The sequence below is a fragment of the Empidonax traillii genome, unplaced genomic scaffold (genome assembly GCF_003031625.1).
Source record: "Empidonax traillii isolate 1590-97213 ecotype Southwest subspecies unplaced genomic scaffold, ASM303162v1 scaffold296:size1881848, whole genome shotgun sequence".
Taxonomy (NCBI): domain Eukaryota; kingdom Metazoa; phylum Chordata; class Aves; order Passeriformes; family Tyrannidae; genus Empidonax; species Empidonax traillii.
The window spans coordinates 1,802,765-1,821,415 of record NW_020955489.1 but is presented as its reverse complement, the minus strand read 5'-3'; the positions used below and the strand labels follow the sequence as shown (position 1 = coordinate 1,821,415).

Here is an 18,651-nt window from a genome sequence, read left to right as displayed (position 1 = left end):
AACAGATAATGGCATCACCTGCATCTTCATTTGTGGTTTCACACTAATCTGTGTTTCACACTAATATGTGTTTTTGTGAGACCTTCATTTATTTGGTTAGATAAATCCAGGTAGGCAGACTGACCAGTTCCTTTTTTGTCTTGCTAAACTCTCAGATAATTTATGTTAATATTTTGAATATTGTCCTAGTGATGTTTCTGTTTTCACTGAGAAGTTGTAAAGTACCTGTGAAAAGCTACATTTTCATTTTAAACTTCTACTGTTTTACTTTCCTTAAATGCTCTTGATTGTGTGTTGAGCATGTGTTGGAAAGCTTCTCTGCTCCTTAACTGCCTTTCCTAGACAATTTCTTATGTTTGTATTACATACTCTTTGTTATGCACTGACTGCAGCAAAACAGTCTTTTCCACTTCTTCATCTTCATATGAAAGTATTCGCATGCCATGATCAATCTTGCTCTGAGCATATTTCTTTTTTCTTAAAAAGCTATTTTGTGTAAATATAAGTTCTTTAATGTCTAAAGTATGGTTTATTTATTTTTTTCACAATATTAAGAAATGATAGGACAGATCTGGAATGGCCAGTTAATTCTAAACCACAACTGTTGATGTGCAGAATAATATTAATACAGACTGAAAAGTCACTCTTTAGCAAAGCCTTGTAATGTTCTGCATAATATACAGTGTTTGGAGAAGGCTAAACTAATCCTCTCTTTTGGATATATTAATGTTTCTCAGATGTCAGTAAATACCTAGTCTAGGTGATTTTTCTGAATACATGTGGGTATTTTGCTGATTTTATATGTATTTAAAGGCTGTGGAGGACAAAACAGTAATGAGTTTTTTGAACATTACAGAACCTTACACAAGTTATATTGGCCACCATTGTTCAAGAAGGAGGAATATGGAGGCAGGATGGTTTAAGTGATGGCTCTCAGGTGACATCTCAGTCACTGGCTGAGTGCAGACTCAAGTTCTCCTAATTTTGAATCTCTTGATTTAACCACTAGGTATTGCACTATTCCTGACAAAGCATCACTCTGTAAGTGAGGGGATAAAGTGCTACTAATACATCAAATCTTATCAAATGACTTTAAAGTTATCTTAGCTTTCTTTTCACTAAGGTTTGCTGTAAATCTTTCCTACTGGGGAGTAGCAGGACTTGTGTCCTTGCTAAAAGAGGAAGATTGATTTACTATATTCATATAGAACCAGCAGATTCCTGTGAGTATGCAGTAATGGATTGGAATATCCTTTAGCTTTTACCCCTGTGCAACATTTCAGGAGACCTTAAAGCCTGGAATATGTTAGAGAAGTCCATTTGATAGAAACTTATAAATATAGACACATATTCTATGTTATTCTCCATAGAATAACAGCATAACAAATCTTTTAGTATGAGCAATATTCTTATTCTTCAAATACTCTAATTGATTGTTCATTGGGCTCAGTCAGCCAAAAGTGGAGAGAAACTTTGTACAGACATCATTAGTTTTTCTCCATTTAAAGATTAATCATGAAGAGCTCTGGCTCTTTAATTCTGTAATTTGTATATTTAATGGGCTGCTGCAGAATCTATGACAGTAATTAGCATAGCCTGAAAACTCATTAATACGCAACAACATGATTAATGCAGCATTAATGCAAACATGACTGAAGTTATTTGGGTTATGTAGTAAGAAGATTAAAGCTAAAATGTCCTGTTTGTTTTACCAGTAGTGGGTATAATGGGGTAGCAAGGAAAATAAGAAAGAACAGGTATCAAATTTGTCATTTTAGTGTAAAAGAAACACTCAGTTCTCATCAAGAGGATTTGGAGTTTTGCCTGATTGTTGGTTTCCACAAGAAGTGTTGCATATTTACCCCTGTCATTCAGTCATTATACTCTGTGTTTCTGCTTGCTCAGCATTTGTTTGATTTAGGTTTCTGGGAGTTTGAGGTATTAAAGAGTACGTTAAAATATTCTTTGAGTTGTTGTCATTCTGAATAAAGTTAGACTTTTTCAAAATACTGAGCCTTTGTATAGTCTAATTTAGCAACAATGAATTTTTAGCTTCTCCTGCTTTTACTATGATCACAAAAGGGGTTCTGCTTCAATTACAGTTTGGGAAAAAGTCTGGAAATTTTTTTTGTGTGTACAAACATGTATGTGTGTGTACACACCCATATATATGTGCATATGTATGTGACTTTTAAGTTTATATTTTAAATAATTTCTGCTAAAAAATTAAGACAACTTAAAAATTAGTAACATTTACTTCATTGATGGAATTACTAACTTAGTGTAATGTTCATGATGATGAACTTTGAAAATATTTTCAAACACATTAAGGTAACAGTAAAAGATGGAGCCTGATCCTGTACCAAAGACAGCAAAAGATCTTGTAGAGATTTGGGAAGAAGGCTTGTCATCTTCTCTCAACAAAATGCAGGAAGCTGTAGACCATCACAAAGTGTGAACTCCTTGTATTCATGACTATGTCCAGGGAAGTGTCCTCTGAGTTCCTTTTTCTCTAATTGCACTATCCATTATGTGAAACTGCTTTGAATATTGATATGCTTTTGTGAAGCCTTCCTTCTTATTTTTTCTACAGGTGCATTTTCGTATATAAAAAAAATTTAAATCTCTTTTAGCTGTTGTGATGACATGAGGCATGCAGAATCGCTCTCACAGAGAGAATAACAGCAAAATGTTAATTCAGTGGAGGTGTACAGCCACTCAGAGTTTTACTCTCCATCCTTCCCCTCTCCAGTTAGGAATAAATTTTGTTTTATAATTTCTGTGGGAAAATGTACTTTGATTAGGCAAAAACTTTTATACACAGTGTTAATGTTAAATAAAACCTTGACGTTTGCCATCCTGAAAGGACTGCTGAGAGCCTAATGATGTAGTCAAAATTATATATACAATTTCTATTCATTTTAGCTGGTGTTATGCACAAGTAAGGGTTTCCATAAGCATAGAGTGACCGCTTTCTTTGCCAACAATATGTTTTCAGTTCATTTTATTGGAACGTACAATTATATAATTATTTACACCATTCCACATAACAATGTAAGTAGAATGGAAATACAAATTGCGTTTCTACAATTGTACAATTCTGGGAAAAATTTCACTGAACATGGATGTGCTTCACAGGTTATGCAAAATTCATTTCTAAAAATGCTTTGTGATTTTCCAAGTACTGGGTAGGTTTCTTTTTTTATTTATGAAAATTAACACTAGTCTTGTTGACCACTGACAAGGTTGGAAATGCATTTTTTTGGCTGTTCTTACCACTTTTGGATAGAGTTGTTCCTGTGGTTATATGTAAGTTTTGGTGAAGGGTCATGAGACTGTTGAAACTTGTAACAACTTCTGTGTATTTCATGAGTCTTGTTTGTTGGCTTTTTTGAACTGGACCCCAAAAGTCTAGTTGTAGAGAAAGGTACTTTACAGGTGTTTTTGCTGGGTGGATGGATGGACAAAATTAGCTTTTAAGTATGTCACTTTGCTGAAATCTCTCATCTGTTATTGTAAAAGATATTTTCAATTGCCATGACCCTCTGCCTACATTCTCCCCTCAACTCTTTTCCCCCCAAATTTCAAAAAGTCAAGACAATTTTTGGCTAATGTAAATATTTTTGTATTTTGAAATGTTGATATATTTTTTTTTTTGGTAAAGCCTAAATTTAATTCAGTTAACTTGAAAAGTATCACAGGAAGAAAACCCTCCATGGATAGTTTCTTGTCAAACAAAAGCTATTTTTAAGTTTTTATTTTGCAAGAAAAAAAGTGTTTAGCATTAGTTAGAAGTGGATTTTATTGCTGTAATATTTATAATGTATTAGTATAAGTTATGCTAATCTAGGAGCTGCTCTAATTTAGTAATATTTTCCCACTGACTGCCAACTGCTTCTTCTAAACTCAAAATAATTCCATGTGCTCTGTAAACTTGCCAGAAACACAGTCAGCGTCTCAGGAGCGCGTTCCTGGCTGTTAAATAGTATTGTGCAGGTCTTGTAAGTCATATTGAATTGAGCTGGGAAACTCTGAATGCAGATAGTCTGAATCTGAAATGTTGCTGAAGTTCTGAGACTTGTTAAACTTACATGAGGGGGTATAAAAATCACACCATATGCATTTTCTTTATTGGACAAAAAACTGTGTTCTGATGTTTGTGATGATGAAATTTGAAAATGTTTTCAAATACTTTACAAAATGTTTTCTAATAATATTAGAGTAATAGTGTATAATTTTACTTGTTTTATCAGCCTGTTACTAAAAGGGACTCTCAAAACTGTGTCACTTTTAGGGTAACATGCTGATATTTTATCTCAGTTGAATGCCTTTAAAGATGCCTACATTGGTCACTCTTCACATCCTTATTCCTCTACTATCCTGGCTGTGCCATCTTTGAAACTAGGACAGAAATCTAATCACAATCCGCTATTGCATGAATTGAAACTTGGTGGTGTAAATCCTGGTGGAAGGTTAGTCTGCCCTAACACAGTTTGGGATACTTGAAAAGTATCTTTTATGTCAGTATATACAATGCTTGTATTATTTTTTTGTACAATGCCATTATAATTCAAGAAATTCAATTAAAGAAATTAAATACATTATTTATAATTGAAGGAATTCTGACAGCTTCTCCAATTGCAACTGTAATTTGAAATGGAATAAAGATTTTATTTGAATGACATACTTTAATGTTTAATTTGTATTAGAATTTCCTGTTGACTTTTAACTCAGAAATGATAACAGCTGCTTGTGGAACAATCATTTTTGTCACACAAACAGGTCTGTTAGTTGAGGTCTTGAGTTGCAGTTCAAGATTCAGATGATTGAAAGGACATTCTTACTATGTCCCACAGATGGTCGTGTTTTCCATCCAAGATTTAGTAGGGTCTGTAGTGTGGCTAAAATGCAGTTTCTGTAGATGACAAATTACAGAAGTAATTTGTAATGTCACTATTTTGTTTATGGTTCTATCTATCTGTTATATTTAACATTGAAATTAAGGTTTTAGATATTCATACTGAACTCTTTGTGAAACTTTCTTGCAAAATCTCTCACTCTCCTCTCCCTCACTACAAAAAAAAGGGAGAGTTTTTTTGGTAATCCGGTGTGGTTTTCAAGTTCAGTGAAACTTCAGATTTTCAAAGGAGACCTATCTGAGTTCAGGTCAAAAAAGATCCATTTTCAGTGTTCAGTGTCCATACAGCAAAAATGGCATGCATGTAGTTGTTAAAGTCTGAATGGGTTTCTGGTTATGCTTTGTTTTGACCATGAAATCCAACATTAATTAGTATGTTTCTGGGAAAAATATTTCTTTCACAAGTGTTTGTCTGGCAGTGAAAATATTATCTATGGGGCAGAAGTTTGCTTATTATTTGGTTTCTCTATTGCGCTCACTTCTAGAAATGCAAGAAAATATTAATTTTGAGGTATAAAAGTATTTATTTAGAGCTTGCTTATATGAACTTTCCTATCTCATGAATAATTCCAAAGATATCTGAATTTAAAGGGGCAGAGTCATTTTCTCAGTTACATAATAGGTGACAAATGTATTTTGAAGAAAATAATGGTTCCCGAGTCATTAATAATTTATGCAAAGCTGTGGCAGCTGTACAGGTAGGACTCTTCAATGTCCAAAGAAAAAAGTAAGCTCCTGCATAACAGTTAAAAACTTTTAGAATTACTCCAGTATCACTGTTATGAACCATTTAATTTATATTTTTAAACACAATTATTAAACAAGAATGGTGGGTTTTAAGAAACTCAGTTATTTTGTTTGGGTTTGTCCTTCAGAATTAGGTGTGAGGAGGGATCCTCTCGTCTTCAGAAATGTCTTTTGGCAGCTTGATAAAAATACTGTCAGCTTGTTAAATTAACTATGCTCCCCACTGCTGAGATTAGAGGCCATCAGTCTCAGCCTCTCCAGCAGATACTGCTGCTGGAAATACCTGGAACCTCAAAGTACAGCAAAAGTGTTTATTTCCGAGCCAGGCAAAGCTATGCTTTTCTTTAAGTATGGACACTGTTTTTTACTTGCAGGGGGTTACTTGTGTGCAACTGCTTTTTGTAGGTGTTTTAATAGCATGGCTGACTTTCACTGTGTAGAGAATGTTTCATAACTGTGACTGCATTATATGATTTGCATGGAAAAATTTATGGGATTAAATAATGGGGTCAAAGGATATTTCTTAAGGTAATTAACAAGCATGATCTAGTAAGAATGTGCACTAGAATTGTGATTATTTAATTTTTTTAAATATAGATGCTGTCTGCAATAAAAACTTTAGTCACTTACTGTTTTCTGCCTGACTTAAGATAGTGAAAATACTGAATAGTTTGATAGAGATTGGTAAAACCCAGCAACTTTTACAGATGCTCTGTAAGAGCATCTTAAACAGAAATGTTGTGAAAGTGTGTTATAGGTGGATGTTGCTATTGCTGCCTTTTCATTCCTCTTTGCAAAAAGTTGGTACAGTAAAGGCATAGCTCAACCATGCACTCAGCCTGAGGTATCTGGATTTGCACATGACAAAAGCTGGGCCAAATTGGGCATATGTTTTTTTAATTTTCTAATTTGTTAATGTAAGATCATATTCCAAGAGATAGCTTAAAAATAGTCATAAAAGATAATAATAAAACACTGTGGTTTTCCAAAACTTGTTAATTCATAATTATACTTCTTGAAATTGGTTACATAATTTATGAATTTTTTTGTAATGTGTCCTTAGATACTTCCGAAGTAAGTTTATACACTGGACAACAAAAAGCTGTTGTAAAAAAAACCCCTGTGTTGTTTTCCTTGTATGTCATTTAAATGACATTTCATGAGCTGAGATTTTATCAGAAATCAAATGGAGGACTATTGATAATGATCTGGAAAGTTCTTAATTAAGCTTAGTTCATCCATTATTCCTTGGGATATTTCCAATTTTTGTTAAAACCATTTCTTTCCCAGGTGTTCTTTGTGCACTTAGGTATATGTACTTATAATAGAACAAATATATAAATATACATATGAACACATACATATGTATCTTTTGGAACTGAAACCCTACTATTATTCATAGAAATCTTTGCATGCAGAAACCTCATTACTACTTTACTGACAGAAATGTTAAGTGACATGTGTCCTTACGTGTAAAACATCAACACTTGTCAACTATATACATTTTAAACATCAACTATTAGAATAGTAGTCTGATATCTCAATTATATTTTCTTAAGCAAGAAGTGACTAAGCAGCATAAGTCAACAACTGCATGTTTCTTTTTACAGATGAGTAAGGGCTCACAGAAATTTCTGTCAAGGGTTGACTCAGTCAGGATTAGTAACATTTCTCCTACAGTGACTACCAAGGGCTTTAGGTGAAAAGAACTTCCATGATTTTAGTTTGTAATGTTACTGCTGTTTCTAAAACAGTATTTTGTTGAACTTTTTTTTTTTTTTAGAATGCCATAGAACAGCTTTTGGTATTAACCATCTATTTGCTTTTTCCAAACAGGTATTAAAGTGAAATTTAGAACCCAGGAGCCTGATGGTTTGATTTTTTTCTCTGCATCACCTGGCAATCAGGAGGAATACATTGCATTGCAGCTGAGGAGTGGACGTCCTTACTTTCTTTTTGATCCACAGGTACAACTAAAGACAGTATCCTAGAAAAATTGCTTATATAATTTATTTCAGTACTTTTTACATGCTTATCCTTGATTTTTTTTTTTTTAATTTTTTTTTTTTAAATTTAACTGATACAAGTTTGTTTGCTTCTTGGAACCTTCAGTGAACTAGAGATTTTGGAAGAGAAAACCTGAAACACTTAAGCTTTGCTCTTTTATTGTAAAGTGTGGCACAATTTAAGACTTTGTTTTTTTCATTTTTATGAGTTGGGTTTTTTTTGTCAGTACCACCAAACACCACTTTAGATTAAAGCAGCAAGATTTCAAAGGTGGACAGAGCAAGGTTTTGAATTAGTAAATAAAGATTATATAATTTTAGTAAATTATTTTTAAGAATCCCATCTTGAGACTTTTTTTCCCACTGAAATCTGCATGTTGCCATTATGCAAATACATAAATAATGAGGGAAATATCAACAGAATGAAAAATAAGGCCACATTCCTTGCATTTCTATTTGAGTATTTTGTGTTTTCTCTGCACCCTGAAACTGGATCTTCTCATGGAATTAAAGAACATTACAGACTCAATTACATTTCATAAATATGCAAGAAATTGAAAGTAATTATCAGATTTTCTAATTGTATTGCCAGAATGTGGTGTCATACATATTGGATACACGCATTCTTTTGGTAAGGTTATTGCTGCCTCAGTGTCACCAGAAGGTCTGATCTGGTTGCTCTATCAGCCATATTTTCTGTAACACCTTAATGTCTACTTCTGCATTTGGCATTGTATCCGATGCTCCAGGGGGTTTAACAGATTTAGAGACGTGCCAACCCACTGTTAACCTTTGCCTCCTGAGCTCTGTCACAGTCCAGGCACTGATGCTCCACAACCATGGAGAGGTGTTGTCTAGCAGTGAAGGTCCTCTTAAGCTCTGGAGCATCTGTGGAGGAGGCATGGTGCTGCACAGAGGCTAGTTTGTATGTGATCCCTGTGCTTGTACGTGATCCTCATGCTAGAAAACATTAAATCTGCTTCTGACCCCAGCATATAAATTTCTACTACTTCTACTGCATTTACACGCAGGCTTTACCTTATTTTTCCTTGTTGCAAACTGAATCAGTGCATATGTCAAATTTTGGGACCATGCTTAATGTTGTTAATGTTGCCCTCATCCAGATTTTAATAGGGACTAAATCTATCCCTTTTACACTTCACTTAACTGAAAAGGAATTTTTATTTCCTTTTCAAGATCTTTCTACGTGTAATGGTTAGATTCTGTTGTTGTTACTGTTTGTTATTTAATGGGAGTGGATGTCTTTCAGATAGCATTTTAGTGCTTCAAATAGTATTCCTAGCCCTCCTCGCAGATTTGCTCCTTCTGAAGTAGATTTATATTGGCTTGTTTGGACTTATTCCCTGAAAGATGTTGTATTTGTTTGGATCCACAATATTTGGGAAATAGGAAGTGAGGGGGTACACATGGAATGGTGACTGCTTTGGGGCTTTAATTCCCCCCCACATCCCCCCTTTTATCCTGTCCTTTAACTGTAAAAAAGTGCAGGTCTCATATTTATCATTAGAGCTTCTCAGATCAGTTAATATTTTCAATAGTTACTATTTTGATTTTTAACAATTACTTGTTTATGAATGCATCTCTGTTTATGTTTCTGTTTCATTTGAATCAGACAATTCTGTCCTATGCTGATTTTTAGGATCATCACTTCCATATTGTTGCCTCTTCTTAAAAAGTCAAAAATTACCTATGGTGCTGCTATAGTGGCTGTTCAGAGAAAAAAACGTTTGTCTGTCATTAAAGGTATTCAGGAACAGTGTAGACCTTAACAGATGATTTACTATCTTGAAAGCTAATGCTTTTTAATTTCTCATTTATAATGTGGAAGAGAGCCCTGTACATTCTCAGATTCAGAAGTAGGGTACAGTGGCCTACATCAATGTATTTTTGTAGTGTCTTTTTCAAAATCTTTTACCAATGAAAAGACAGTTATCAAAAATTTTCAGTCTTGTGTATCCTTACTATGCTGTGCTACCTTACTGTCTTTACCTTTGTTTCTATGCTTTCCTCAGGGTTTGTTTCTTTTTTCATTTTGCCATGATTTGCTATTCCTGACTTACAACATCAGGGATCACGTTCTATAGCAGCATTTCCTAATCTTTGATTTGTGCATCAAAGTTTGTATCAGTGTGCAAATGCTCTAATTACTGCTTATTGACATCCTGTGGTGTCTTAACCAGGTTATATGCGTTGTTTTCTCTAGTTATAGTCATGGCATATACAATAAGCATTTATGGCCTTGCCTTTGTGCTCTTTTAAAAATTGCGAAAATTCTTTTTGATGACGACTGTGTCTCTGCTGCTTTTTATCTGCAGCAGTGTGGCATAATATTCTGTGCTCCCTTCCAGCTGTGTCCTGTCACAGGTTAATTATTTTTACCCTTAATCCCTTTCAGGATGCTGGTATGTATCTTTGCTCATGATCAGCCGTGCATTTTCTCTTTGTTGTGTCTGCTCTGGGGATAGTCCTGCCAAGTCTTCCTAGTGGGGAGCCTTCACCAGCCTAGCTTCATCCTTCGCTGAGTGTTAATTTCAAATCCTTTTCTTCCTGTCCATTCATACTTCTCTGAGCCTCATGTACACCACCATTCATCCAGCTATTGTCTGACCATCCCTTTTGTCTCCCTTTTGTGTTGCGTAACTGCTCTTTTGTTCCTTCTTAATTGTTTTACTGCCATTCTTTGCAGTTTCTACTCATGGTCCAGGAAGCATGAGGGGTTTTGCTAACAGATGTCTTCCTTAGTCTTGTCTGAACAAACAAATTGTTCCATAGATCTTCCTCCAAATTCAGAGTATCTGTAAACCTTCAACTGTCTGTGGATTTTCTTCTTATCATAATGTCTTTACATCCACCCCTAAATTACGCAATCAACTCCAGCTAAATTTCTGGTTATCTTTCAGTGGCTGCAGGTAATTTGTTCTTTTTCTCAGAGAAGCACTGAATATTTTATACCAAGTGAAATCATTAAAAGTGAAAATATAAATCCAGTGTGAAGAACCTTTTTCCTTGGTGATTAGTACAGTCTGGGGATAGTGTATTGAGATTGTTCTCACAGGATGGAGGGAAGTGAATCCAGGTCTTCCATTTCAGCAGGCAATCCATTTACTAAACTTTACAGCAAAAATGAGGAACACCAGATACTTTTCTTGTTGCCTGTGTTTCCCTGTTGGTTGTTCTTGTCAGGAAGAAGCTGAAGTAGTAGGCACAGTCTGAGAGTAAGCTATAACTCCACAAAAAAAAGGAAGATGGAGACTACCTACCCAGCTATGAGTCCCAACTAGACCTTGCTCCTTGGCACTGGCAAAACTTCAGTATTTGTTTAGCTTCTCAGTGGTAGGAGTTTGGGTGATGGAAGAAAGTTTGGGCATTCACTGGGAAAAGTCTTTGGCACCTAAGACAGTATCTTTGAAGATACTTATGTGTGATGTTTCTATGTATTTTCAATGTAAACATCATCATGAGAGAGTGACAGTGATTCATACTTATTTAGTTATTACTGAGAGCTACTAAATATTAAAACATTGTACGGTTTAGCAAAACAACCCGGATTTCAAAATGATGATATCCAAAATGCATGACAAGCCATCTCACAAAAGGCTTTTTGAATGTGATCACAAAGTGACTCAGGTAGTTCTGGATAAAATGTCTTAAAGGGACCTCCAACACAGTGCATGCTGAATCCTGGGTACCGTCTTTTTTTCTCTTCCCCAAAAATTAAGCACAGGTTTGCACATATGCTTGTGTGGTCCCAGATTGAATTGGTTACAAATAAATGTGGTTTCTGATGTATAAAACTGTTAATGCTCTAGACTGTTGCCAAACATAATATGAAGAACCACTTATTCAGGCACCTGATCTTTAGAATGCCGCATCGTTTGTAACAATTTTAGCGCTAACTAAGTACACTTTGATGAGACAGCATTTAATAAAATGCTCATTAATTTCATCATTAGCAAGGGTATGCTAAGAAGTAAGCCAGTTTCTTCTGTCACGCCCAATTAGCATCCCATGCTAGTAATCCCATTAGTATTGTTGAATTCACTAATGGAAAAACTAATGGGCATGCTACCAGGGCACATTAATTGGGCATGACACCAGTTCTGGTTTTAATTATTAAAGTACGATAATGAAATGTGTGTGTTTGTAAAATATTAAAATGTTGAAATAGGAGAGAAGACAATAAAAAATAGTATATGAAAAAGCCGGAATTAATATGTAAGGATATATAGCTTTGTATTGTTTTAATGGGGCAGGAGCTGCTGTACAAAACTCCTCAGTTACCAGGATGCTGGCTGAATGGAGTAGGAAGCATGCTGTAAATATTCACAGGAAATAATTTTTCTGTAATCAGGTACATATGTGAACATCATATATATTTTGACACCTAGGATACACGGTGACAGTCCCCAATTCAAAATGTACTGTAAAATGTATTCTGTGTTCATAAATCTATATGCCAAAATGCAGTTCCTAATAGATGAATATCACTGAAGGCAGAATACTAAATTTTAACAAGAAGTTTTTAGTATTAATTAAAATAGATGGTTTTTTATGTCAACAGGTTTTCTCCATGTGCATAACTCTAAGGTCCTTGGGCCAGAAAAAAATCATAGATGATCTGGGGAAAAAAGAAAAATTGCTGAATGGTCTAGTTTGCTTTTGCAAAGTCACAAGCTAGGCCCTCAAATGATAAAGAACCAAATTTTTCTTTTACATATTTTTTGAAATGGTTTTTTGAAGGCATAAAGTAACTACAGAGATCGTGATTCTTTAATATAGCACAGTGCCTATACAAGGAAATGTTAGGTGCTTGCTGTGTAGGACAATTGTATTTTGTGAATTCAGCAGAATAACTGTGAGTTCTCAGATAGTTTAGGTGGGATATAAAGTCCTGAGAAAATATTATGGGCATTGTAAGGAAATTAGAAGATTATTTGAATATAAATCTCAGGAAAATTCTTGAAATGTATTGATTTTATTTTATTACATCATTATATTAATTTATGTGGTATTTTGTTTGGTTCTTTACAATTGTGAAATTTAGTTTGGCAATTGCATCTGTTATATTCCTCTTAGCAATTTGGAAAAGATTTCTCTCTATTTGTCATAGATGTCCCTAAATTCACCTTCCTATGTCATATTTGTTGTTCATTTTAATAAAACCACATAAAAGTTCTAGTTAAATTTAAATGCATTTTACAAGCATCCCTTATACCATAAAGCAACTTCAATAAATATCTTTGAGGGGGGGGCTTTTTTTTTTTTTTCTTCTTTGTTTTGTTTGTCTTCTTGAATCTCTTGGAATGACCTTTTCTTCTCCCATAAATTTATTGTACTCTTTCATCTAGAAATTTAAGTCTTTTTGATACCAGGTTATCATCAACAGCACATACATCTACTGTGCTACAAATACACCTCTTTTTTGGGTTCCTTCCTTTATACGGGTGCTACAATTAACAATCCTGATATGCAGCTGCTCTCTGTGGATGGCACATTCAATCATGGCCATCAAACTTCACAGCCACAGTAATCCATGAAGTAGTTAAATAGGGACATAATTAAAAAAATGAATAAAAAATAAAAAATCTGAGTGACATGACTCTCAGTGATTTGTGCCTCATCCTTGTCTTTATCAGGGGAACTACATAGAGTTTTCTATTTTTAATAGAAACTGAACTGCATCCTAGATCTTCCATTTATTATTTGAGAAAGTTAATTTAGAGGGGAAATCAGTCCTAAACATCATTCAGTAGTCCAAAAGAAGTTAAACAGAGGACTTCTGTCTTTATTTTATGTTACATGCTACAGATTGCTGTAAAACAGTGAGGTATAATTCTAAATGTTACCTTCATAATATCCTAAATTGGATTCTTCTGTTTATAAAAAGGGATCTGCGGTAGCAGTCACTCCAACTAACGATGGTGGAAAAGTGTACAATGATAACAGCTGGCACCAAATAATTGCTACAAGAATTCAAGCACTGGGAAACATCACAGTGGATGGGCAGTACACAGGTAATCAATTCATTTAAATAAATTTGCTATTGCTCAGGGTATTGCTCACTTGCTTCCTTTTCCTCTACCTGTGTTCACCCATAAAAAAAAAATTCAACTCAATTTTCTCACAAAATCTCTACTGTGTTATCTGTTCATCTGAGGTATCTGTCCAATGTCAATCTTTAATGATTTAATATTAAGTGTCTTTTTGTGCTTGTGAATCTATAATTGTATTAATATTCTGTTGTAAAATAGAGCTGTAAATATTTCCTGGGTACGTATGGGAAAGCATTAGGATATTGTGTCACATTAACCTCTTTTATAAAACATCAATATTTTGTTATTGAGTTGAAAATCTGTTGAAAGCATTGAATAATAGGATAGTGATCTATTTCTTTCAGGTTCTTCCTTAGCAACTAGTGGCAGTACCATTATTGGAGAGAACACAGGAGTTTTTATTGGAGGACTTCCACAGGGTTATACTATTGAGAGAAAGGATGTAGGTGAGTATGATAAATAAGTCTGTACAGTTTCTCAAATTTTGCCTTTCGAGATAGGTTGTTTTCATCAGCATTAAAGCATCATATGAGCTCTGTATGCATTTTAATGGATTTTATACACAGAACTGGTATGACTGTGAAACTTAGGGGTATGTTTTACATGCTGATTTCCAAATTCTCTTCCAAAATACACATGAAATTTCTCTTTATTAGCTTAAACAAAGGGTTTTTCATCCCACTTGGATGCAGAGATGCGACATGCTGGCCTTTTTTGGTGTCAGTTTGTATCTTTCACAGATTGTTGCATTGGATTTGGTGGTGTATGAATATACCTGTATTTTACAGATACAGAATTTATGTAGAATTGGATCATTCCTGGCTTTCAGAAAAATCAATAAACATAAGTTTTCATATATAAATTTGCCATATATGTCAAGCATATAATCTGCCAACCTATAACAGAGAGGTGACTGCCTACAAAACCAGTATACAATCAGCTGTTCTCATTGAATTAATTTCCAGAATTTTGTTTCTATCCTATCAACATTGAAGCCAAATTGTTTACTAAGTTTGTGTTCCCACCTCTGACATGAGAACTAGTGGGGTACACTGAAGTCCAACTCCCTCTTTCCTTCTGTGTCACTTTACTAAAACCGGAAAGATGTGCATGTGTTCTTCTAAAACATTGTTTCACAAAGTAATCCAGGACGCCTCCCTCAAAAAAGCAGGTAAATAATTAAAGTGAGACTGACTATAAATACCATTCAAGAGAAGGGCATCTGTAAATCTGCTTTATGTTTTCGTCCCTAGTGAAAAAGAGAAAGCAGCCAGGAATCATTGGGATTTTTTTTTTATTCAAACAAGGAAAGAAAAACTTCCTGATGAAGCTTCTAAATGTGTATTCATCTGCCTTAGCTTTTGCAACACTGTTTCTTCCTATTCAACAGAATCATGCCTTTCTTCAGGATTACTGTTTTGTGTAAAGAAAACTTTCCTTGATTCTCCATAAAGCAGATTTGTGCTGTTGATTTGAAAGTACCTGTGTGCAAAATCTCAAAAAGTTTAATATTTATCAGCTATATAGCAGAAGCTGCTGTCTTTAGGAACTAGACTCATTCAGAAATATGGATTTAGCTTTGAGACCATTTTTATTAAGTGATTGATGGCTGGTTTTCAATGCACACATAGACATATATGATAGGGAGAGCATGTGTAAAACATATAAATTAATTCCTGTGTTTAGTTGCAGGTGCTTGGCTTAAAAAAATATTTTCCTTTTTTTCAGGGATGAAGAGGATAGTACAGAAAGGATTTGTGGGGTGTCTTAGTGATGTATTTTTGAAAAAAGTACATACTCCCTATGAAAACTGGGAATCTTTGAATTGGGAGTATGCTGAAGAGCAGAACAATGTCTATCATATTTGGGAAGGATGCCCCATTGTCCTCTCAGAAGGAGCTCATTTTCTTGGCAGAGGTAGTTTCCTGTTCTGTTGCACTATCCAAGTATGTTCTTGAGATATAAAAGGTGATCGTATTAAAAGTATTGCAGTGACCTGCGATTCAAAGCATTTTTAGTTATAGAGGCTTATCTTCAAGTGGTTTAAAATTTGGTCTGTGGGTTTAAAGAAAGTTGCTGCATGAAAGAGGAATTGCATTCACAGAGAAGTAGTGCTACTGTAACTGTATGCAGATTTGATGGGCCTGTAAAAGGTGAAGGTTCACTTTTGTAGACACATAAAAGATGCCTATAAGGTACCAAAAAAATGCCAGGTAAAAAAAATGAGGATATTGTACCGGTTTGGTTTCTTGCAGTGTGTTGTCAAGAACAGTCCTTTACAAGACTGAGTGATAAAGTTGTAAAAGCTATAATCTTGACACCCAAGTTCTTGATATCAAAGTAGAAAGTAGCATCTAAATTTTTACTTTTGTTTTCCTGAAACTATTTATTTGTGGATTTCATTAGCTTATGTATGCACTCACTCTCTTTCCAGGGTTCCTGGAATTACATTCAGGTGTTTTCAGTGGTGGAATGGAATTTGAGATCTCATTCAAATTCAGAACAGATCAACTGAATGGATTGCTTCTGTTTGTTTACAATAGAGATGGCCCAGATTATCTTGCAGTAAGTTCAAAAATACAAATAACTATATTCAGACATGACTTGTGAGTTTTGTCTACTAAAACCAAACTAGCACTTAAAGAAATTTCAAACTGTAAATTATTTTTTGTGTTTTACTAGTTTTGAAATGCTTTGTACAGTAAAGTGTAAGGGGAGCAAAATACTCCAAGAGATGCTCAATTAAGTTACCTGTTTTATTTATATCATAGATAAGAAAGGTATCAATATATGGAACATGGAATTATTGTCTTTACTGAATTAGAAAAGAGAGTAAAAAATATGTATTAGAAGTGTTCACTTCATTCCTAGACAAGCACAGAGTCACCATTTTCCCCGTTCTCATAGTAGAACAAAGTCAAGTAAATTGCAAATCAAAAAGTTCATGATGGAAATTGTCCAGTCTCCTAATAAAGCTTTCCCTTTAAGGTATATGTATTTTTTTTTATAATCCATAAGTTTTTTTCATTTGGTTTTTAAACATATAGACAGAAATTAGTGGTCCAGTATAATCCCATCTCATTCCTGTCGTGGTTTTCCCAACACTGCAAAATACAAATCCTGTATTAGGCAAATTAGTGAGATACTGCTTATGAAGTTTCCTTTTGGTGTCTATTAAATAAGACTGTTTATACTCAGAAGTACTTGTGCTTCCATAATTGCCAGTATTTAAAAAAATTTTTAATGTATTTGCTTTAGTTTTTCAAATTCTTTTATTAGCTCTGGATTTTGATATTTTTCTTTTCTTAAGGATTCTGAGTGTAATTAGACTGTGGTGACCTTTGCTTAGTACTAACTGTAGCTAGTACTTGCACCAACCAGTAGGTATTACAGAGGATGGGAAAAAAATACTTTTACAGTTTGTCCAGGAAGCAATAGTTTATTTTTAGAGATTTTTGAAAGTATTGTTATTCTTTATGACACAATCTGCCCTTTCTGCTCTATTATTGAATTTAATTTATTTATTTATTTCTTATTATGCAGCTGTTTTGCTAATGGCTGTCATGTCACAGCCTGTTTTATTGCATGGCATTATATCTAATGGGCCTTTTCTTTTAAACTTGTGACCTAAAACATATAAATGCATTTTTCTCCTTTTCAGGTCAACTCTAACTTACTCTATATTTTCTTTTTATACTACTGGCTTTTCCAGCAGATCATTTTTTCCTGGGTTTTGAATTCTACTAGACTGGTTTTCTTCCTCTTTTTGAAGCAGCCTTAGTTAAAAAATTACAATGAGTTCCAATAACAAGTCTTACTAATTACAGTTATTACTTTAATTTTGCCCTCAAGTAATGACCAAGATCACAAGCTAATAGCATCACATGTTAAATGTACACTACTGTTCCCCCCTAAAAAAGAGTTATATTTGTGTAATTCACAGCACAGGGGCACTGTTTATGTGAACAGTATTCACTGGTTTCTTCTGGAGATTCTGGTAGAATGTGATCCTTATTTCCTCTCTCTTTCTCTGTGTAAGACTACCAGAACCAGGAGAAAATAGATTCTGACTATAAAGAAAGGGGACTAAATTCAAAGTGGAGTCAAAAACACAAAGTAGTTAGACAAAATAATTTCCTTTTCTACTCATACAAAAATCCTCCAGATTTTGGCAGCTTTGTATTTTTACTATTTTCGGCTCTGATAATTGTGATTGGATAATTTTTTTAGAATTTGTCATAAGTCAAGTAATTTTTTTTTTTATGTCACTTTAGTCCTGACCTCGACATCTCCATAGCCTTAAAATGAGTAATTTTAGAGAGGATGAGTATATGTATGCATGCTTTTCCAACCCTTGCAGCTTTGTGTTCTGCACATACATAATGATGACAGAAGGTTTTTCTGTACACTTGAGCTCACCAAAAAAGGTTAATAGAAAGTGAAAATGAGGTGTGTAGCATGTTGCGCATGAGCTGCGATGTCTTTGTTAGGAGCTTTGGTCAGGAGACACTTGCACAGCAAAACAGATTATAAGCTATACCACTTATCCCAAGTGCCACTGTAAGCTGGTATTCCCTGACCCTTCCCTTTGCATAGGTCACAACTCTCTTATTAGCTTTATAGTTTGGGAATGACTGTAGCTAGACACACGGCTGGTCTGATACCCAACAGCTAAAGACTCTGTCTTGTCTTCTGCCCAAGACGAAATGATGTCCTAGAAAGGTGCATAAAGGTCACTTCTTCCATGCCTTTCATGCCCTGAGAATTAACTCAAGCCAGATAGGTCAATCTGATTATCTTTGGATCCAGGCATAATAATTACAGGCAAACTGTGACCAGATACACTAGTATGAATTACTAGCTCTCACTCTGGCATGTGTTTCCTCATGATTTTATGTGATTAAAA

General features: G+C 34.5%; 1 protein-coding gene across 1 annotated transcript in view; it reads left to right on the top strand.

Annotated features, from left to right (window-relative positions):
- Window positions 1-18,651, top strand: part of LOC114060902 (usherin-like) — a 316,442-nt gene that overhangs the window by 56,215 nt on the left and 241,576 nt on the right. Inside the window, exons 10-14 of the mRNA XM_027890772.1 lie at window positions 7,502-7,632; window positions 13,580-13,706; window positions 14,090-14,191; window positions 15,474-15,662; window positions 16,180-16,310. Coding sequence (XP_027746573.1) covers window positions 7,502-7,632; window positions 13,580-13,706; window positions 14,090-14,191; window positions 15,474-15,662; window positions 16,180-16,310 — 680 coding nt within the window. The remainder of the gene's footprint in view (window positions 1-7,501; window positions 7,633-13,579; window positions 13,707-14,089; window positions 14,192-15,473; window positions 15,663-16,179; window positions 16,311-18,651) is intronic.